The sequence below is a fragment of the Rissa tridactyla genome, chromosome 2 (assembly GCF_028500815.1).
Source record: "Rissa tridactyla isolate bRisTri1 chromosome 2, bRisTri1.patW.cur.20221130, whole genome shotgun sequence".
Lineage (NCBI taxonomy): Eukaryota > Metazoa > Chordata > Aves > Charadriiformes > Laridae > Rissa > Rissa tridactyla.
This window is the reverse complement of record NC_071467.1, coordinates 102,541,448-102,564,371: the sequence shown is the minus strand read 5'-3', so window position 1 is coordinate 102,564,371 and position 22,924 is coordinate 102,541,448. Positions and strand designations below refer to the sequence as shown.

The following is a 22,924-nucleotide window of genomic DNA, read 5'->3' as shown; positions in this document are numbered from 1 at the left end:
TCTGTGAACCAGATCCGCTGTTTTTTAAGGAATGTTTTCACAGATGGGTTCATGGAGCAGCGGAATCTGGCACAAAATCCCCTCCCCCCAGCGTTTTTTCTACCTCGTCTTCAGCCTTTTCCTCCTCCTCCGGGCATCTCGGGCGCTTTTTCTGCGTCAGGCGAGGCCGAGTGCAACCAAAACGCATTTTTTTCTTCCAGGTGTAATAATATTCGACGCATTGAGACACAGTTTTAGTCTGGATCTGCCAGGAGGAAAAGCAGAAACCATTTAATAAGGGAAACGTGGCAGTATAATATCGAAGGGGCAGATTGATGAGGATTCTCTCCTCCGGTTCTCGCAACGCAACGTCTGGGTGAGATCAGACAGAAAAGAAACCTTCATCTGCTAAAAAATGCCGTCAAGAAGAGTTTTCAGGGCAGAATTCTCCATTTCACACCATAATCTGTCATTATTCTTTTAATATCTCTGGTATTTTCTCCTAGAGATATTAAATATTCCCTTGTGATCACACATGAGAGCAAAAACATGTCTTGTACCAGTGCTTTTTTAGCAAGAAGAAGCATCCTGAGAACAGGATTCCAACCCACGACTCAAAATACAACTTTCTGGGTTAAAATTGCCCATGCTAATGAGCTACGCCTCGCTCTAATGGCTTTACCTGCTTCTGTATGAGGCGGAAATTCTTCTTATGGATGTAAAAAGCCTCTTTAAACAACTGCTCCTCCACTGGCGTCCAAGTATCCGAGCCTCGGAATTAACTAGCAACACGCAAATTATTAGAATAGGCATCCCCCGCCTCCAAAAGCCCCAGAAAGGGATTAAAATGACTCTTTTCCCCACCCCAAAGGAACATTTTTAAGACTCAATTCAATCAGAGCAAAAGGAACGGTGGGATCTGTTCTCCTCGTTTACCTGTGTAATGATAGTCAGCCAGGGGATGGGATTCGGGTCTCCGAGGCGGCCCAGCACGCAGCATCTCCGCTGCCTCCTGCGAGATTTAATAGGGAAAAAAGACTTCGATTCCTCCGGAGGAGGAGCCAAAAGGGAAATTCTCACAGCAGACGCCGAGGGATGTTAAATCCCTTCTTTGAAGAAGAGGGAGCAAAGCAGACCCGCTCGGGGCTCATCGAGGGCAGACCTCAGGTTTTATCTATTATCCCTTCATTTGGGAGTAATTCTATTCTCCAAATCATCCCAGAATCAAAACAAACTCTTAGTGATGCACCAGGAGAGGGGTCTGGAAGCCCAAGAGATGTTAATGAGGCGACAGGCAGCACCCAAGAACCTGCTGCGCCTTCAGCAAAGAGATTCCAGCCCGCGCAATAGGAAACTCGGAGCGACTCCCAGCTCAAACCAGTAACAAAGTCCGTTCTTAATTAGAAATTGCCGCTTCTTACCAGCACGTCGCCTTGTGCCTCGTGCAGGCAATGCAGAGCGAGCTCCGGGTTGACCCGTCCCCCCGTCCCGGCATTGGGAGAAGCCAAATTGAGCAGGTTTGTAACTACAAACGCAACAAAAACCGAGAAAAAGTCAAGTTTTCCTCGAGAAAAGGGGTGATAGGAGAGGGAGAGAAAACAGGATGAGCGCAGCAGAGGCCGGAAATGAGGAAAAGGCAGAGAAAAAAGTCCGATACCCCAAATATCTCTACTTTAAAAGCTCAGAGAGAAACCTCCCCTCTCCCGAGGATGCTGCAGATGAGGTGGGTTGGCTCCAAACGCCCATTTTTCATGGAAGACACTGCCAAGAACGTTGCCTGTTACTCTTTAGTCACTCTCCCACCAACACCCATCCATCTCCTTCCCTCGAACGTGAAGGCGGGGAAGAAAAGGAGGGAGGGAAGCCCAAAAAGGTGGATTTTTCAACCCCTCGTATCCCTGGGTGGGGTGAAAGTGGAAGAAAGGCGTTAGAAAAACCTTTCTCCTGCGTCTCCAGGTTGGTTTCAATGTCGCCCCAAGGTTTCCAGATCAGCCACGCTCCCTCTTCCTCCTCTTCCAAACGGGCTGGGTCCTGGAGGTCGGGAAGCTCCGCTTGGAATTGGCTGCCGACGTTGACGCGCCTGAAAGTGTGAGGAAGAGGAGGTGAGGAAGGCAAGCGAGGAACAGCTCCGGCAGGATAAACACGTGCATATGTGAGGAGCTGTAATAAATATGGCCCCTATTTCCCAGGAAAACACTAATTGCTCTCCTCTAACAACTTCTCCAGCACCACCACGTTACTGTTCTGCCTCTGGAGTCCTCTTCGGCCCCATTGGGCAAGAAAATTGGGGTTTTTTCCTCCTCAAAACCTGTCCCAAGTGGTGAGGTTCACTCCGAGAAGAGCAGTGAGCCGCAAGAGCCACCACCGCCGAACACCAAGTGCTTCGTAATGTTGTGTAGAATGTGGGAGGCCGGCAACGCTCCATGATAGCGCTTTGCCAGGCATTTTGGCACATTTGTGGCCAACTTTGGCTCCAAAAACCTGCCGTTGAGGACTGGCCGAGCCACTGGGAGAAGGTCAATGTCAACTGTGAGGGCCCACGCAGCCCAGGCCTTGCACCAACCACATGCCGGCTCCTCAATGGCGGTTCCCTTGTGCCCTGTTTTCCCAGAGTTTGCTCTTCTTCTGACGGCTGGGCACGCATTTTAGTGTTTCATCAGCCAAAACCCCCAAAATCCCTGGCCATTCTGCCCGGAAGGTATGAAAAAAAAAGCCTGAGAGAAAAATCATTCCGCCAAGACCATCCTTTAGCCTTCCTTGCCATCCTCAAGTATTTTTCATTGCGTGTTTTTAATGCTTACATTAAGTTGTTACCCCAAACTCGCACAATCAGATCAGGTCATGGATTTAGGAGGAACTTAAATCGCAACGCAAAAGTGATTAACGGCTTACCTACTTCCCATAAATTCCACCCAGCAGGCCCCTGGAACCTTTACCAAGTCCGTTACCAATAGCGTTAATTACCACCAAGCCCATTACTGCTGTGTTATTTGAATAGAATTGGGGAATTTAAGGGAGCCGTGACACTGAGCTACTAAACTGCTGACCGGTGGCTCACAGAAGCCATTCCAGCGTGGGATTTTTGCTAAATACACTCAAAAATCACTAAAATCACCACCCACCTCCTTCCCTGCTGGCAAATTCCTTGTCGTGGATGGTACCGAGATGGGAATCAGCCGGTGAAGCCACTGTGATGTCCCCCTGAAGGCATCTCAAATCTGGAGGGACGGTTTCCATCTCCTGCGTCCCCTGGCGATGGTTTCTGGGCACGAACAAGGGCACGGGGTGTATTTTCTGGCCTCCAAGTCCTTCGCATCCCAAGTCCCTTCCGAATTGTTTCTCCGTTAAAGAAAATGAGAAATCCTGTTAAATAACAAGCGCTCAAGGATTTCGTTTCCCTTGACTTGATGCTCCCTCCTTGCTTTGCGCCATCGCTCCCCGTGAAAACACCTGATGGCGACCTTTTTCGGTATATAACCACCCGACCGCAGTTCTTTCGGGCAGCAGGAAAGCCCTACCTCTGCCGTTTCCCATCCTCCCACCGGATCTACGCCTGCTGCTTTGTGGAGGACGAGCAGACAGGGTGGTGCATCCAGGAAGGCTTTGGTCTGGTGCTGGTGCTGCACGTCACCTTCCCCTGCAGGGCCACGTTGCTCTTGCAAAGGCAACTCTGGAGAGCAAAAACCCGTGCACCAAAGTGTCTTGTGGGAAGTGGACAAGAGCTAAAGCAAAAGCCACCCAAAGCCCTGCAGCACACAAGAGCCTTGCTTTCAGGGCAGGTGGCTGAAAAGGTGTGGAGCAGCCTTTGCCACGGCTCCCCCTTGGCTCCCCGCAGAAGGCAGGCTGTGGCTGTGGGGCTGCTCTTGCAGGCAGGCAGCCCAGCAGCTTTTGCTGAAGAGACGAGGCAGGGGCTCCAAGCTGTGATGGGCCTGGAAAGCTGCAGGCGGCTGCTCGAGACAGCGTACCTTCTCCGTCCCCTCCAGCATGGCCTCCAGCAGCAGCAGCAGCAGGTCCTCCTGAGGTGGGCTCCTCAGGTTTGTCCCAGCGCAGATGGCCAGGTTGGTGCAGCTCCTCCCGCTGGTGGACGCGTTGCGGCGGATGTGGCGCAGGATGGAGAGGAGCCGCTTCAGGAGGAGGCCTTTGGCCGCAGGCAACTTGTCGTCCACCCTGAGGGAACAGAAGACAACGTTAAGAAAGCAGGTGTTGCCCAGAGGCATGGCCGAAGCTCGGCCAAGGCAGGTGGGAGGCAGCGGCTGTGTTGCACAGCTTTGGCGGTGCTCTGAGGCAGCGGTCAGGGCTGCTGCTCGAGAGGCAGGCTGCTGGCCACACTTACGCTTTCAGCTCTTCCACTTTTGCCTGCTTGCTCGTCCTCTGCAGGGCTGGCATCCCGTGCTGGTAGAGGTGGCTGACGAGGAGCTTGGTGGGGATGCTTTGGATGAAGTTGTGCGATGGCAAGGGCTCCTGCTTTTTCTTGGGTTTGTTCTTGTCTTTTTAACTGGCTTTGATTGTTTTTGATTGGTTTTCATTTTTTTTCGAGTTGTTTCTTGGCCAGTCTTGCCCAAACTTCCTTGTGTCAGTGCGGAACTCTTGTGCTTGCGCAAAGGAAGAGCTGTGTGTGCATCTCGAATGTTTCCAGGGCTGGGGCATCTTTGGTGCCCTGTTGCTATTGTGTGGGCATGGCCAGGGTGGGTCTGGCTTCTTCTTCAGCCACCCCTTGGTTAGCTGAGGGGAGGGCTAGCTGAGGACAGCCACCCCGCACTGGCTTTCTCATCCTCAGAGTGAAACGCTGCCAAGTCCAGGCCCCAATAACCTGGGTGGCGCTGCAGGGGAGTCCAAGAGTCTGTGGTGGTCTGCAGTGGTCTGCAAGGGTCTCCGGTGGTCTCCAACAGTGTCTGGAGGTCTCTGGCGGTCTCCAGCGATGTCTGGTGGTCTCCGATGGACTCTGACGGTTTCCAGCGGACTCCAGTGGTTTCCAGTGCGAGACCAGCAGAGACTGCCGGACAGCACCAGTGTCGGGTCATCTCCGGTGGTCTGCGACGGTCTGCGGCACTCTCTATCCATCTCCAGCCATCTCCAAGGGACTGCTGCTGGTACTATGGGGCTCCCAGCCTGAAGATGGCAGCCCCTTTCCTCGTGACATGTCCAGCCCAGCCCGGAGTGGGGGTCACGGGGACGGGGAGAGGAGGCTGAGCAGACTGTCAAGGAGAAAGAGCCAGCTTTGGAGATGGGCAGCCACGGGAGATCATCTGGGGCTCTCCCTTCCTCTGCCAACAGCCCCCCAAAGAGCTTGTGTCCTTTTCCCAAGCTTGGAGAAGCTCCAGTGTTTGTGCCGTCTCCTCAGCAGCCCCATGCAGCACCTGGAAGCGCCACCATCCTGCTGCTTGGACTTCTTAGAAAACCCAGCTCCCCAGCCGGCGGTCAGGCACCTCTCTGCGCTCTGCACACCGACAGCTGAGCCCCAGCAGGGCAAATATCCACAGATAAAGAAGGGGCTATGCCAAATTCAAGCTTGTGGTTAATTCCAACATTTGAGTCACTTCCTTGCCATCTTTAAATGGCTACAAGAAGGCAGACCAGCAGCAGGCTGCCCCAGCAGGATCCGGCTCCTCTCCCTTGCTGTGGTGGATCTGATGGAACGGCCGTCTGAAAAGACTTTTCAATCAGAAAAAAAAACAGAAGTGGAGACTTTGGAATTCAGCCCATTTTTAAAACAAGAGGTCTAATACATCTTGGAGACATTTCCTTACTTCTCCTGACAGTTGTTTTCTAACAAACCAAGAAGGATTTTTAAAATGTTTTAGTCCTGTCTGCATTCATGCCCAAAAAACAACTTCACCTAACTTTTTCTTTTCAACTCCAAGCCAGTTGTCATCACTGATGAGGCTCAGGCCGACATCACTGGAGAAAAATCCCACTGGCTTCAAGGAAATCAAAATTTACCACTGATTCCAAAAGCCAAGAAAACCAACCACGGTTCCCAGCTGGGACATGGCTCTGTGTCAGGACATAGAATCATAGAATCATGTTGCTGACGTTGGAAGGGACCTTTAAGATCATCAAGTCCAACCATTAACCTACCCTGACAAAAACCACTTCTAAACCATGTCCCTAAGTACCACATCTACCCTTTCTTTTAAACACCTCCAGGGATGGTGAATCCACCACCTCCCTGGGCAGCCTATTCCAATGTTCAATAACCCTTTCAGTGAGAAAGTGTTTCCTAATTCCTGACATAACTTGAACCCGTTTCCTCTTGTCCTATCACTCATCACTAGGGAGAAGAGGTCAGCCCCCATCTCTCTACAACCTCCTTTCAGGTAGTTGTAGAGGGTGATAAGGTCTCCCCTCAGCCTCCTCTTCTCCAGGCTAAACAATCCCAGCTCCCTCAGTCGTTCCTCATAAGGTTTGTCCTCCAGACCCCTCACCAGCTTTGTAGCCCTTCTCTGGACACGCTCCAACACCTCAATGTCCTTCTTGTAGTGAGGGGCCCAAAACTGAACGCAGTACTCGAGGTGGGGCCTCACCAGTGCAGGGGGATGATCACATCCCTAGTCCGGCTCACCACACTATTCCTGATACAGGCTAGGATGCTGTTGGCCTTCTTGGCCACCTGGGCACACTGCTGGCTCATATTCAGCCGGCTGTCAACCAACACCCACAGGTCCTTTTCTGCTGGGCTGCTCTCGAGCCACTCTGCCCCAATCCTGTAGCGCTGCATGGGGTCGTTGTGACCCAAGTGCAGGACCCGGCACTTGGGTCACATACCATTGGTCTCAGCCCATCGGTCCAGCCTGTCCAGATCCCTCTGCAGAGCCAACCTACCCTCAAGCAGACCAACACGCCTGCCTAGTGTCATCTGCGAACTTACTGAGGGGGCATTTGATCCCCTCATCCAAATCATTGATAAAGATATTAAAGAGAACCGGCCCCAGCACTGAGCCCTGGGGGACACCACTTGTGACTGGACACCAACTGGATTTAACTCCATTTACCACCACTCTCTGGGCACGGCCATCCAGCCAGTTTTTTACCCAGCGAAGAGTACACCTGTCCAGGCCATGAGCAGCCAGTTTCTCCAGGAGAATGCTGTGGGAAACGGTGTCAAAAGCTTTGCAAAAATCCAGGTAGATAACATCCACAGCTTTTCCCTCATCCACTAAGTGGGTCACTGAGGAGAAATAACTGGACTCCAGATGATCCAATGTGAATCAACAGAAGCCGTTTATTAAGCACAGATCATCATCTTTTATACCCTGTGTTGTAGCCGTACACGCGACTCGCTTATTTCTGATTAGCTAGTTACACTGTCCACGCGCTGTGCATGCAGTTCGTTCACACATCAGATTGGTTACAAGAATTCACATAGTAAATTGCTTAGTCATTAGCACAACATGTTTTCTACCTTCTCAGTTCCCGTTTTTCCCATGTACTAATTCCATCTTCTACCACCTGTTTTGCCCTTAATCTAATCTCTCACAGTAGAGAGGCTGGCTCACATGGCCATTTTCTCTCAGATACATTCCTACAATACCCCCTTTTTCTTCTTGAGCCAGCCAGACCTTATGCATGGCATTTTCTGTCATGTCAGTCACTTTGTGGAGAACACACGAGGCTACCATAATCAATAATAATATAACCAACAATAGCATCAGCCCTTGCTTTAGTAAGTCTGATAACCATCCCGTTATACCCCATGAGCTTAACCAATCATCGAAACCATTTTTGACCACTTTTAATTTAGGCATGTGATCCTTCAGATCCCATAACTGCTTATGAATGGATGAGGAGTGGTCAGAAAGATTCATACAACACATACCTTCAAAATCTTCACATCCATGACCCTGAGCTAATAGCAAAAAATCAATAGCCGCTCGATTTTGCAACGTAGCATGCCGAATGCTATCAGCATCAGTAAGCAAGCTAGATATGATTTCAGTTGTAAGGTTTATCTGTTTACTTGCCCAACACCCTATCTTATTCAACATATTTAATGCCGTTGCTGTTCCTAGCGAAGGAAGAATACTTAGCCCTATTCTTTGTCCGAGATTCGAAAATGTTATACGGTCGTCACAGGATGGAGTGAAGGTATGAACTGTTCTCTTGGCTCTGTGTTTACTGTGTGCTCTGCTCACTGTGTCTTTGGCCGTACGCAGGCCTCTGCTCGTAGATCTGCCACATCTCCCCCTTTTTTGTTTAACACCAGACCATTTATTAACAAGGTCGCCATGACTTGTGCTTCTACTCGTTGTGACGCTCTTAGCAGGTTATATACTAAACACAATTAAAAACAGAATCAAAAAGAACCCTGCTAAGGCAATAAATACCCAGATTCCTAAATTTAGCCCAGAAAGCCAATTTCTTTGGATTTACCCACGAGAAATCCTTTTGTAATATTTCAAATACATTGCGGTTCATTAAGTCTTGAATCTTCAGTATTTGAGCTTTTAGCTGATCATGTAAAGGACGAATATTTTGTTGCAACGACATGTCAAAAGCACCTTGGAGATGGTGTTTAACCATTTCTCAGCCATGTAGCAACGTATTCCAGGGGAGAGATGTAACACAAAGTCTTCGAGAGTTGTACTCCCAATCACAATACAGAGAAAGACGTGTTTTTAATGCATTTTGCCGATTCCCTATCCATATTACTGCTGTTTTATACCTTACTCGCGTTAAATTTACACAATAAGATTGATTACATTCTTGTATACTTGCACATTGAGCCAAAGCAAACATACGGATGAGAAGTACAGATCATTACAGAATTTTCTTGCTCACAACTTCTATTTGTTGCAGTATTATCTGTGGTTAGCATGCACCCCGACTTAAGGTGCTTATAATACACCTTCGGTTGTTCAGGCCATTCAACAGTTCTTACAAAATGTCGATCTACTGCTGTGGATGGCAAAGAAGACATGTTTACAAAATTTAAAACATGAGTTGCTTTATACAATCACTCTTGAGGTGTCATACCTACGGGATTCACCCTTTTTTGTTTAGCAAGCATGGTTTTTAAAGTTTGATGCATACGCTCCACAATTGCTTGCCCAGTCGGGGAAAGGGGAATACTGGTGACACGTTTAATACCTCATATCTGTAAAAAAAAAGGCCTGTACTTTAGCGGACACATAAACTGGTTCATTATCAGTTTTTATAGTTTTCGGTACTCCCATGACTGCAATGCATTGCAACCAATGTCGAATAACATCACAAGCCTTCTCTCCTGTATGAGCAGTAGCTACAACAAAGTGAGAAAACAAATCAACTGAAACATGTCCAAATTCCGTAATGCGCGTAACATCGGATTGCCAAAGTTCATCAGGTGTAAGCCCTCGTGGGTTAACCCCCGCAAATGATGGCAGAGGAGCCAGCTGCTGACAATCGGCAAAAATACCCACTCTAATGCAGTCAGGCCCTTTGCGAGTGCATCATCCCACTGTCCTGTCAGGGCATAAAGTTGAAATTCTTGTAGGAAGGTGTCCAATGCGTCTTGCAGCAGTAGTAGACTATATCTTATCTGCAACATGCTGTAATGCCTTCGGAGCTGTTGGGGTTAATGAACATGGAACTTATTGGGGGGGGCGGGGGCAGGCACAGTGCTTCAGGGCATCCCCTGTACCTTCAAAGTGCGCTCATGTCTCTCTCCCCCTCGCTCATGTCTCTCTCTCCCCCTCTCTGACCCGAGTCAGCCCCCCTATATCCTGCACTGGATTGAGTGGAGAAGTACAGGCTAGAGTCGCTGCATGCGTGGCCAGTGCATGCAGCAAGTCCCACCAGAGTCTCCTGCACTGGACTGAGTAGAAAAGTACAGGCCAGAGTCGCTGCACGCATGGCCAGCGTATGCAGCGAGTCTCACCAGACTCATGATCCAGCTTTGCTAACAGCGGCTGTCTGATACATGACCACATTGTTGTAATCCCTTCTTGTTATCTTCTTCTGTGAAGGTCGGGTTCTCACGGATACACACATAGTTTTTAGAGCAACATATTCTACAACTCGTACAAGGGTACGATGCAAAGCGGCATTTACAACTGATCGTATAATGCTTATTAAACACGGCAAACAGCATACTAAACATAACAGACAAATTCCTTCCACATAGGCAATGAGTATAATTTGCTTCAACCAGCCCCACCCCCAAGTCCATCCAGCAAAGACATTTCACCCAGTGGTCTCCACAAGTTGCTGGTTCGGTCGGTGCAGTTCCTGCAGCTGGGCATGGATGGATTTGGAGTGGTCACTTAGATTCATACAATACAGTCCTTTAAAATCTTGACAACCATGTCTGTGAGCTGAAAGCAAAAAACCAGTAGCAGCTCTGTTTTGCAGCGTCGCATATCGAATACTATCTACGTCTAGCAATAACTCAGAAATAGCGGTACTAGTAGCATTGTTAAACTTAGCCTTGGCAGCAAGAGAGTCCTTGTTATCACGAATCCTTGGCAGCAAAAGAGTCCTTGTTAGCAAGAGCGCATGCGGACTCCCTGTTCTTGCTGGTACTGTGCTTTGATCTTTTTCCACAACAGGCCAAGATTCTCAAGCAGCTGGATAAGGTGTCTGTGAGTCCATTACAGGCTTATGTCGTCCAAATGTTTTTCTTGCCAGCACCCGAGACTGAATAACAATTGGTGTGATATATGTGTTTTCCAGCACCCAGGTGCGAGTCCCTTGAGTGTATTTACAATCCTCCTCGCCGATCTTCTGTTGCTTTCCCATATTCCACCCCCTTGCTCAAGAGACCGCTTCTGCTGGGTTCATTTTAGTCTCGCAGGGTATAACAGAGAGCAATCTACTAAGGCATGCAATAACATAGACACATATAGGAAAACACCAAAAACTTATCTCTATGGTACTGCTTTGAATCAGGTGTCCTATTTCTCTTTTTCTGATGCTTTCTCGTAATGCGTATGGCATACTTTTGTGCTAACGTGGCACATTTCGAATCTAATTGGTCCTGTTTGGTTTCTTTTTTTTTTTCTTTCTTTTTCTTTTTTTTCTTTTTTTTTTTTCTTCCATCACTTACGACTGACATAAAAGTCTGCCTTTGCAACAAGAGCTCAGTTTCTCATTTTTCCTTAAGTTTCTCATTTTCCTACAGAGCATCCTATAGATTTTGGCTCAACTGCTTTTCCCAATCAACCATGATCTTACAGACAAACAACAACCAGCGATACGCCCTGCACAGGCGAGCCGTTCCCAAGACCGTAAACATGTCGGCTGGTGAAAACTCCCCCAATATTTCAGGACTTCCATCGGTTCTACGGCCCATCCTGGTGTATCTACCTGGGGCGCGCTCGCCTTACGTCTAAACACTGTGTATATACAAACTTCTTCACTTGACGGAGTGTCAGCCCTAGTTGCATACGAGAACAGCACCACACCGGGCAGAACACCTGCTCAAGTGGAGTCACCTAACGACACTGCACACAACAAAAGCAAACAGTAGCACAGATGCTGATCAGCAGGTGTAAGCTGGCGCCCACACACACTTACACAGCAGACTATAAAACCAGCACTTCTATCTCAGGGAGACGACTGGGGAGGGGAGGAGGTGAGGCGGGCAATGGCAGGAGCAAACAGCTCCGGCTCTGTCCTTCTCTGCTGACATTCTGCCTCCTCCATCGGCCTCAGGTGGAGCAGAGGGGAGCAGCAGGGGATCGTCCCAGACCTTCGGACCTGGCCTGTTCGATCCCCCTCCCGTGGGCTGTAATGCTGCAAAAGCCCCGGCTGCCGTGGCTCACTCCGCCTTCATGTCTTGTAAGGTCGATAACACCAACCACCATGTCGTCGCTAACGGTGATGCCTCTTTGCCTCCGTTAACTTATCACTTCCCACAGTTTTTTCCCAACAGCCTCCCATATTTCTGGTTTAAAAGCTGTCTGGGGCTCTGGTGCGAATCCGTTCTCTCTGCACCATATTAACAACCTTCGGAGCATACGCTCATCGTATTTCACCCCTCTCTTAGAGACGATATGCAGGAGAAGTCTTAATATAGCCCCTTCTTCTTTTGTTACTTGTTGCCCCATCTCCCGCCCCGGGTGTCCGTGGCCACGTCGTCTGTTTATTCTGGATTGCCGCCCAGTCCGCCCGGTCTCAGTCCAGCTGAGCCGTCCTCCAGCCGGTGGATCTCCTTCTGGGTCTTCCGCCCCTCGCGTTCCATTGCTCAAGCCAAGCGCCGATCGGTATCACGTCGGGGTCACTATCTGAGGAGAAATAACTGGACTCCAGACAATCCAATGTGAATCAACAGAAGCCGTTTATTAAGCACAGATCATCATCTTTTATACCCTGTATATGCCACTTGCTTATTTCTGATTAGCTAGTTACACTGTCCACGCGCTGTGCATGCAGTTCGTTCACACATCAGATTGGTTACAAGAATTCTCATAGTAAATTGCTTAGTCATTAGCACAACATGTTTTCTACCTTCTCAGTTCCCGTTTTTCCCATGTACTAATTCCATCTTCTACCACCTGTTTTGCCCTTAATCTAATCTCTCACAGTAGGGAGGCTGGCTCACACGGCCATTTTCTCTCAGATACATTCCTACATGGGGATGCTCTTCTGTCCACCCATGCGTGTGCAGGACCTAAAAGTGGCACCTTTTGGCTCGCTGGCATTGCCTGCTATTAAGAAATTCCCGATGGCAGACCTGTACGTGTGTGTGCTTGGGTATTATTCAATTATTTTGTTTGCTCACTTTGTGAATCCCTAAATCAGTTAATGATTAAATGCTGCTAAAATTCAACCTCTCAATCTACCTTACATCATTAATAACTTTCACTAAATCATAACCGTGTCAAGTATTTTCATCCGCGACACAATAGTTAAGGATGATTGCAGGTAGTTGCTAAGGAGAGGATCAAAGGGAATTGTTTGAAGGAACATCTGTAGCCTAATTATTTGGTCTACCTGGGACACTAAGACCTTAACTGAACATCTAATCAAGATGTTTCTCCCAACAACGCCACTTTGGCAGTGAATACCCAAGTCCAGGTGTCCTTGACTGAACCATCTTCATGATAATACTAAAAAACACAGCTGCAGGCCAAGAAGCCCCTTGCCCAGGTGAAGACCCTTCCTCCAGGCAGGAGCAGTGATTGAAGATATGAGACTGGTGTGTAAATTCCTGAGCAGCCCTTGTAACTGGGAGTGTACTGCCTTGTGACTTTGGTGTCTAAATACATGGAGGAAACCGGCATGGGCTGTGCTTGATGTGTGGGGATCCACCGAGCACCGGGGCCTGAATAAAATGCAGTCTGCATCAGTGGACAAGGGAAGAGCTACGGATATCACCTATCTGGACTTCTGCAAGGCCTTTGACACGGTTCCCCACAACACCCTTCTCTCTAAGTTGGAGAGATACGCATTTGATGGGCGGACTGTTCAGTGGGAAAGAAACTGGCTGGGTGGTCGCATCCAGAGGGTGGTGGTCAATGGCTCGATGTCCAGTTGGAGAGGAGTGACAAGCGGTGTCCCTCAGGGATCTGTACTGGGACCAGTGCTGTTTAATATCTTCATCAATGATTTAGACAGTGGGATCAAGTGCACCCTCAGCAAGTTTGCAGGTGACACCAAGCTGAGTGGTGCGGTCGACATGCCAGAGGGACGGGTTGTCATCCAGAGGGACCTGGACAAGCCAGAGAGGTGGGCCTGAGCGAACCTCATGAAATTCAAGAAGGCCAAGTGCAAGGTCCTGCACTTGGGTCGGGACAATCCTCCTTATCAATACAGGCTGGGGGTTGATGTGATAGAGCAGCCCTGCGGAAAAGGACTTGGGGGTCTTGGTTGATGAAAAGCTGAACATGAGCCAACGATGTGCACTTGCAGCCCAGAAGGCCAATCCCATCCTGGGCCGCATCAAAAGAAGCGTGGCCAGCAGGTCGAGAGAGGTGATTCTCCCCCTCTACTCTGCTCTCGTGAGACCCCACCTGGAGTACTGCCATTTAACCACAAAATTTAACACACAAAATGAGCGTTTAATTTCTACTTGGGGCTTTCATCAGGAAGTGAAAATCTAATCATGGATTTTCAAAGCATCTTATCAACACTGGGGATCCCTCCCGCAACAGAGAACGTGAGGTTGGCTGAGCCCAGCCTAAACAGAACCCAGCAGCCGCGCAGTGCTGGGAAAGGTCTTGCGCATCCCCATGCACTTCTCCTGGTCGATGAAGAGCGAGTTCGCTTTGATGGCCAGGTCATGCTGCAAGACCGACTTGGCACGAGCCAGCATTTGCAGGGTGTCCTCAGTGTCTCTCAGACGCTGCTGAAGGCTCTGGACCGTCTCATCAATTTTGTGGACCTCGTTGACAAGGCTGGAAAACAGTAAGGAACCCTGATTAACGGTCCCATCACGTGGGTGGTTTCGAGCCTGGTCCTGCTGAAGGGCGTCTTGGGCACAGGATCCTTTGTGCCCAGCCTCCTTTGTGGGTGCAGAGCTCTCCCAGCACCCAAAGGCTGGGATACCTGCTCATTCCTTTTGATTAGAGCAGAGCCCTTCTGGCAGGACTATTTAGGAAAAAAATCCCATGACTAGTTTTGTCATCCAGTGATGCTCCTGAGTGCTACTACCCGGGACTCCTCAAGGACCCTGCCGGCCCCGTGCTCCTGCCTTACCGGAGCTGGGCAGTGTCCCGGCACAGCTCCATGTTTGGTCTCCGTGTGCGCTCTTCCAGCCGGGTCTGAGCCACTTTGAACGGAGGTCCTTGGTCCCTCATGGCTTTTTGGATGGCTTCCATGTTCATCTCCATTTGGAAGATTTCCCGCAGCGTCTGCCGTAAAAAAGAAACACACAGATGAATGAAAAAATACCTTCTCAAGTGACAACATAATTTCCTTTTTCTCCTGTCTGTCTGCAGAAAAAACAAGCCTGTCTTTGCTGGTGCTGTCACGTCAGAGGAGGTGTTGGAGCAGTGATGGACGCAGTGAGTTACCAGCTTCCCAAAGCTACTGCTTGCAGAAACTGATCATCCATCAATAGCAACTCAGAGAGGGAAGGTTTTTCAGGCATGAAAAATTTTCATTTTTCACTGAAGGACGTGGCACCAGCCCGCAACACTGCCAGCCCAGTCTCCACTCAGTGAATCAATACGGTGTGGAGCACTTTTCAGGAGGCTTTCCATGAGACCCACTGCTCCGAGCCAGGTGCCCGTCACTGCTCTCCACTTCCTCTGCTTGGCAGAGCAAGCACACGGATACCCGTGCAGCAACCACAGAGCACTGAGAGTGAAAGCACGTCCTTGGGGGAGAAGCAAGCCTGCGAACCCCCCGGCAGGCAGCCCAGCAGAGGCCCAGCAAAGACTCTCTGCAGGGCAGCCAGCGCTTCTGAAGTAACTCCCAGGAGATGCAACCAGCGGTGGCCTTTTCTGCTGGAAATCCCTGTGCTGCCAGGCTGCCAGCTAGGATGCGCTAGCAAAAGACAGGATCCCTTGAGATGAAATCACAGTGCCAGCTCCTCCTGCTCCAAGAAGAAAGTCCCCAGGACTTGGAGTTTCTAACAGAAAATGACACTATAACCAGCTTCCTGCAGCCACCGTTCCTCTCCTTGGGCCAGGTCTGCGTGGAGGGTCCTGCTTCGGAGGTGTCCCTGGGAAGTGACAGTGTCACACCCAAAGGGAGGGGTTCAGGCTACCTTGGCCAGGTGGGTCTGAATCTTGCGCTTGGCGTCGGCTGTCTCGGTGATGCGGCTGGTGAAGGCGACGTTCACCCTGTTGAACTGGCACCGCATCTCGTTGGCCGTCACCTCCAGCAGGTTCCTGGTGTTGTCCCGCAGCTTGGCAGAGGCCGCCCGTTCGCTCTGGGAGCGGAGGATGTTGCCATCCGTGAATTTGACCCAGGACTCCGGCACCGAGATCCTGGCAGGAAGGAGAGGCCCCTGGTAAGCCTGTGCTGCTGAAGCTGGACGTGGGCAGGCAAGGACCCTGCCAGCGAGCAGCGTGGGTCAAATGTAGCTTTAATCTACGCTTTTATTTTGACCATAGGTCGTGTTTTAGCCCCAGCCGGCAGCTAGGACCATGCAGCCACTTGTGCAGTTCTCCCCCTTTCCTCCAGAAGGGCAAGGAGAAGAAGGAGAATAGGAGGGGAAAGGGAAGGGAAAACTTGTGTGTGGAGATAAAAGACAGTTAAGTAGAAGAACAATAACAGAAAGGAAAAGAACAGCAACAATAGAATAAGAATGAGAATAATAATGATGATAATAATAATGAGCAGAGAGAAATGGCCCCTCTGAAGCCGGTGTCTCCAGGCAGGATGGACCTGCCTTTACAGTGGGCTGGGGACCAGCAGCTCCCTGCCAGGGAAAGGCACCGCGCATCCCCGGGACAGCTTGCTGCTCGCGTGCCACCCAGCGTGCACTCACGTGGCATCGACCCGCTCCACCCCTCGGTAGTAGCTGATGCCGTGGGAGGTGTTCCTCAGGTGGTGGCACTTGTCATCGATGCGGTGGGCCGCCTGCTTGTTGGCCAGGTCTCTCTCCAGCTCGTGCTGGGCCACCCTGTTGGACCTTCAACATGCAAACAACAGCCATCGGTGGGGATGTACGGGTGGAACGGCTTCCTCCCCGTTCCACTTCCCCGCAGCTCCCGCCCGGGCAGCTCTGTCCTCCCATGAGCATCACCGCCTGCTTCCCATGGAGCCTGCGTGGGTTTTACAGCTGCGGGGTGTGGGTAGAGGTCGGGGTCTGCTGGGGGTTCACATCCCAACTGCAAAGGCCCATCAGCCCTACGGCATGAGATAAGGAGCTTCTCCTTACGTGAGCTGGGCTTTTGCCTTATCCAGGTACTGCTGCATCCTCTCCTGGCACGACCTGATGACATCCACTTCCTGGGCAAAGGCAAAACATGTAATGATGTCATCTCTTTTATTAGACCAACTAAGAGAGCTGCTGCATGGGGGAACACCGTTCCCTGGCCCAGCGGGTTTTGGGGGTTGGAAGGGTTGAGCACCTCACCAGCAGTAAGGAGCCAGGTAGGGAACAAGGCTGCAAAGCCTCCTCGGGGCAGTTTAGGTAAAAATAGCTTTCACACATGATCTGAGTTGCCAAGCTTACTGTGAAGAGCTGTTTCTCCACGTCATCATGGACGAGGTCAATGCCCATCCTCTTCTCCCGCTGAAGCAAGCACTCCTGAGCGACCTGTTGGGGACATGCCATGACTGTTGGCTGCAGGGGCAGGGTTCTCTAGAGGGATAGTCCCCATCTCAAGATGGGACAAAAACGGAAGAAAAAAGTGCCCCGGGCAGCTGGTTTAGCTGACAATGAGCAGCCGAGCTGCAACATCAGTGTTAAAGCAACATGAGGGAGCACACGTGTCCCTGGTGCAACCGCAGCTGAATGCAGGGCCCTGTGTCAGCCTTCATGCTGACCTCGCCAGAGCCTTGTAGCAAGACGTGGGCTTGTGTCTCCCAAACCAGGATTTTGGATGAGCTGCTTATAAAAATAGTGGGTTCTGATGGGCTCAGAATGTGCTGATAGGAGATGCAGCAGATGGCAAGGGATTTGTTGATCACTAACTAATGGTCTCTTCCTAAAAGCTTTCTAGATGTTACGGAGCTGCAGTGAAACTTAACTGGACGTCTGAGTGGCTGCAGATGTTTCAGCAGTGGGCTACAGCTTGCAGGCCACTGCACAGGGTGCTTACCTGGAGAGGGGCCTCCGTCTCGGCCAAGGCTCTCTCCAGCCTTTTCTTCAAGTCCGTGAGGGCGTTGGTCTCCCCGATCATCTCACCCAGCTCACGGCAGAGCTCCGATTTCCAAAATCCAATATCATGGACACGAACTCCCAGGTTTTTGGTGCTTTCTCCTTGTGTTTTCTCTGTCTGCTGATATTTATCCTGAATCACGCGGGAGGTATCAACTCTCAGACGCTCCGCGTTGTGCTGGCAAGTTTCTGACTCTGTGTAGTTGGTCAGGTTGGACCTGTGCCAGTCCTCAGGGGTGTACCGGGTGATGAAGGTTGTTCTGTTGGCAATGACAGGAAGCTTCTTGCTGGCGGTCATCCCCTGGGAACTTTTGGAAAAGGGAGCCAAAGTTGGGTTGATGGCAGCTGGTTTGTAGTAGGTGCTGGGCATCCAGGGGAGGCCGGAGCTCTGAGGCAGCGGGTAGTAAGGAAAATGGGCCTTATAGCTTGAAGCCATGGCACTGATGGCAGGCAGAAACTTGCTAGGTGTTGATCGTGGATGGGCGTACGTTGCCGTTAAGGGAGATCGACCAGGCTGCATTCTTGAACACTGCTCTTCAGGTACGTGTCCTGCACAGAGGAGCAGAGAGAAGACAACCGCACTCAGTAAGCTCCTGCACTTGCCTTCCTTCTTACAGCAACACGTGCAACTTGGAACACAAACAGCGATGCACACAGCACCTACACATTGCCTGCACAGGCCTAAAACTCTTGTAAGCAAATCCCTTCTGACAGCGTCCCAAGCATTTGTATCTAGAGAAAGATCTGACTTTGTTGCTCATATCTCGCATCAGGTCTTGAAATAGGGAAAAAAACAATCATGGCTGCTCAAGAGAGTGACAGATATTGTGCCCTCATTTTCCTTCAGTCTGTCAGTCCCGTGAAACTGTAGCTGCTGATTCTCTGCTGTTCATCTGCTTCTTTTGGCTGGGTTTGGTATCTGCTGATCTTCTAGTACTCCACGTATCATTTTCTCTTTCAAAGTGCCATTACCAGCCCCAAGAGCTGCGCCCCTTTGGACACACAGCTGCTACCAGCCCAGCGCGATTTGTGGGTGAGGGACTCCATCCTCATCCCTCCATATTCACTTGCATTAAATGCTCAAGTGAGCAGTCTGCAGGTGAGCAGAGCTTTGCAGGACTATATCCAAATTTGAACACACACACACACACACCCCCCGTCCCCTCCCCCGGAATCTATTTCAGCCTCAAAAGAACAGCCATCTCTGTCTTGCAAAAGAAGAAAAATGTCCATGGCTCACCTGATGTAAAATCACTGCGCTTGGAAAGGAGATATCCCACCAAGTCCTTTCAGAGGGCTTTGTAAACACCAGCCTTGCAGTAGCCCTAGGAGGAATGGCCACACGTGAAGATTTTGATACCAAGAACTGTGGGTGCTATTGCTCTTTTCAGATTGAGGTTATCAGTCAGTTGTTATCAGAAACATAATGCAGAGGGCCACCAACTGCACCTAACACACCGAATGTGAGGACAAACACTCAGGAGGGTAAGTTATGCTCGGTGGGAAGCTCTTGTAAGGTTGCAAGTGTCACCCATGGGCAGGAATAAGTCCCTGTGGCTGCCGTAGCCAGCTGGACGTGCCCTTCTCCTAACACCATCCCATCCCCACTGCTCCCAGCCTGGCTCAGAGCCCCAGTGAAAGATTAGGACATAAGATCCCTGGATGGGAGTGGGGTAGGACATAAAACTTGCGCTCAATCCTATTCGTAACAGCACGAAAGCCACTCCATTCCTTTAAAAATGGCGTGTTTGCAGGGAATAAACCTGCCCGTAACAGTTTGATGCATTCAGAAGAACACTGTCTCCAAATGCAGCTATTAAATAAATGAACAGCGAATGCAGGAGAATAACGGGTCCTTTAGTTAGGGCAAATCCCAGGAAAATCAGGATGAGTCAGAGGGCACAAGTGCACAGCCTGCAGCTGGGAAATCACTGAACTTTGAGGACTCCAGTTACAAGCCTTGCCCAGTTTTGGCCATGCTGGCATGGGCTGCCCCGGGGCCTGACTTGAGAGCAGCAGCAGAGCCGCGGGCACCGAGTCTCGCCCCAGGATCCAGCCTGGCCGAAGAGGCTGTGGGACAGGCAGCGGGAAACTCTCACCCTCCAAAGAAAGCTAAAAAGCTTTCACAATCATGACCCTGCGAGCCAGTTTGGCAGAACTGAGGGAGAAATGTCTGTGCTCAGGTCCAACAAAGACCACTGTGAGTGCCAGTTCCCTTTTGTTTAGGAAAGAGAGGAAAACCCCTTGGGAATGGACCACAGTCACCTTTCCCTGCATTTCCAGCTGAAGTAAAAGCCCCTGCATCCCTCTGGGGATAAGCCATCCCAGGGTGACACTTTCTGCCACCCCTGAACACAGACACACGATGGGAGCCCCCGACCACCTACTTTGGGTACGTCTGGGCAACAGAAGAGGTACTGGGGAGCATTAGGAGAAATGCTTGCTTTTTCAGTCCTCCCCTCCCAGCCAAAGTACATACTCACCCTGAGCCTCCAGAGGCTTGCGGGTGCCTGGCGGCGGCTGCTACTCACTGTGGTGCTCTCGGGTTCGGTGGCAGCACTGCCAGACACGGCAGCATCCCCAGTGCCGTCCGTGACACAGAACCAGGGCAGCGTTGCCAGGGGCACAGGGTGCTCAGTGACCTCACGCATCCTACTGCCTGCCCTGGACAACCTATTGGCCCTCGCTGTGCAACTCAGTGCACACTCTGGGCAACCTAGTGCCCTTCCTGGGCAACTTGATCCCACCCTGGACAACCCCCGGTGCCATCAGTGGGCAACCCAGTACAGCCCTCGGGCATCTGCTCTGGCTAGCCTAAGGGGGTTTCTCTCCAATTTGGGAAAACACCCACCAGGTCTGCTGTGAGCACCTCTGTGGCCCACCGTATCCAGAGGAAATGTTTGCATTTGCTTCACCTTACCGCGTTAGATTAACTGTGAGCCCTGTGGATGGCTCATCAAATACTCAGCGCATACATCTGTCTTCTCACTGCCTTTCTCAGCTTCCTCTCCTTTTCCCAGCTCCTGCGCTCTGTGCACACGCTCACATGGAGCTGGCCTCCATGAGAAAGCCATGCCTCTGCTGCCAAACATCTGCCTTTAAAGGGAACTCCAACTCTTTCGTGTAGACACACGATTGATTTCACTTTAAAAGACATGTCTTCCTTTAGCCAGGTGAAGAATCAACTTCATCAAACCGAAACGAAAAGTTCAGCACACACGTTGCTTTTCTATAGCTAAACCAGAGAAAATAATTGCAATTAAAGCAAGCCGACCTCTGCCCCTCCGCAGGACACGCACACCCCCTCGGACCAGCCCTGCTCTCTGCTCCTTGCACGCTCCCAGCTCCATCTACGCCCGCTCTCGCTCCCTGCCCGGAGCCAACTGTGTTGAGGTGAATCACTGCATGACCAGGGACACCACTAATTGTTGCAGCAACCACACCCTTTTTGAAGTAGTTGCTAAATCCAGCAATAATCGTTAGATAATATTGTAAATGGCCCACGGGTGCTCTGCAGAGCACACAGAGCAGGACTTCCAGGGCAAGCACCCATGAGCACCCTGATGCAGAGAGACAGCAGGGGACACCAAAATGGATGAAGCTTTGGTCCCACCAGAGCATCCGGAGCAGCTTTTCAGGTGAAGGGCTCGTGACGTACCTAAAAGCTACAAAGTCGAGGAGAACTGGCCTGGGTAAAACAGGCAAATTCACACGCTCAGTGACCCTCAAGCAAGAAGTTATCAACTGCACACAGTAGTAAGTGGTCCCCAAATCCCTCGTGCTCTGGGTACCACACCAAAGTAAGTAGGCTATTTCCATCATCTCCACTTCTTCAAGTAATTAAACTGGGTTCCCTAATTGTGACTACAACTCCAAGCACCGCAAATTTACTAAAACTACAAAACTGCCATTCCTGGTTGTGCTGGGGCATATCCAGTTCTGACGGACACCTGAGAACACAGTTTATCCCAAAGCCTCCAGAATTTTAGCTCAGAATCCGAAAAGGAAAACCAGGGTGAAACCGTGAGGCTGATGTTAAGCAGGGGGGCCAATTTCCCACACGTCACCCAGGTTTGCCTCGTTGACTAAACTGCAATTTCAGGAGATACATTCAGATACCCGAGTACAAAAATATCCTGCCAAAAGCTGTCCATCTTTCTGTCGCAGCTCTACATTCTGGCTGGCTGTTAATCCAGCATTCCTCTGGATCATAAGCTGCCCGTCTGAAAATACCCAGATCCAGGTCTTTTACAGCAGCCGTCATGAGTCTACACGGACCCACAACATTGCCCAGTCGCAGCAGTTTTACGCCGCTTTTGAATATTCCTCTCTCTCCTGTCAACACCGTACCTGCCCAAAAGGGATCCAGTGTCTAGTCAATAGCGGAATCATTTCCAAAAGTCACAGGAATTGATGGAGCATTAAAAGAAAATTAAGCTGTGTGTGGTGCATCCCGTGCTGTCACGCCAAAGGACAAGGATGCTCACAGGCAGCGCAGGCTCCCGTCTGGTCCAGGGCTACTTGAGGGCTTCAAAGAGGCTACAAGACCTGATCTACAGCAGGCTCCATCTGGCCAGGAAACACAGGAGACTTTCACGGGTTTTCCTGGGCTTCCTGCATTCTGGTGAAAATGATGAGTTGTCCATAAAGCACAGAGGGCCAAGGAATCTGGAGGTGAGGCCTGGCCTGCTTTGAGCTCTGCACATGGCCAGTGGAAAAAGATGGTTATGGCCATGACTGAGCCCCCGGCTGCCAGAGCAGAGGCTGGGACTGGCTGGAGGAGGGCGGGGGGGTTGGGCACCAAAATTGGAGGAGAGGGAGGAGGAGAGGAGGCTGAGCAGACTGTCAAGGAGAAAGAGCCAGCTTTGGAGATGGGCAGCCCCGGGAGATCATCTGGGGCTCTCCCTTCCTCTGCCAAGAGCCTCCCAAAGAGCTTGTGTCCTTTTCCCAAGCTTGGAGAAGCTCCAGTGTTTGTGCCGGCTCCTCCACAGCCCCGTGCAGCACCTGGAAGTGCCACCATCCCACTGGTTGGACTTCTAGAACACCAAGTCTGCTGGCAGGCACCTCTCTCTCATGTTCCATCTGATTTTTATCCTTGGAATACTGTGGTCCACTTAGACCACTCCAGATGGAGTCCGCGGTGCCTGCTAATGAAAATGAAAAAGCGGGGTAGAAGAGGAGGGTTTCTTCGCCTGCAAGTGGCAAATATGTCCAGGCTGTTACAGCAAAAGGCCTTTTCTGACTGTATCC

The 22,924-nt window shown here is 50.6% G+C and overlaps 1 protein-coding gene across 1 annotated transcript; it reads right to left on the bottom strand.

The window, feature by feature from the left end:
- Nucleotides 1-14,077: 14,077 nt before the first annotated feature.
- On the bottom strand, nucleotides 14,078-18,981 carry LOC128905456 (tektin-3-like). Its single transcript, XM_054191590.1, has 8 exons — nucleotides 18,915-18,981; nucleotides 17,616-18,223; nucleotides 17,027-17,110; nucleotides 16,730-16,800; nucleotides 16,337-16,480; nucleotides 15,611-15,833; nucleotides 14,596-14,750; nucleotides 14,078-14,294 (listed from the first exon to the last, which is right to left on the bottom strand). The coding sequence occupies exons 2-8, from the start codon at nucleotides 18,192-18,194 to the stop codon at nucleotides 14,078-14,080; spliced, it is 1,473 nt and encodes a 490-aa protein (XP_054047565.1). The 5' UTR covers nucleotides 18,195-18,223; nucleotides 18,915-18,981.
- Between the last annotated feature and the right edge of the window lie 3,943 nt (nucleotides 18,982-22,924).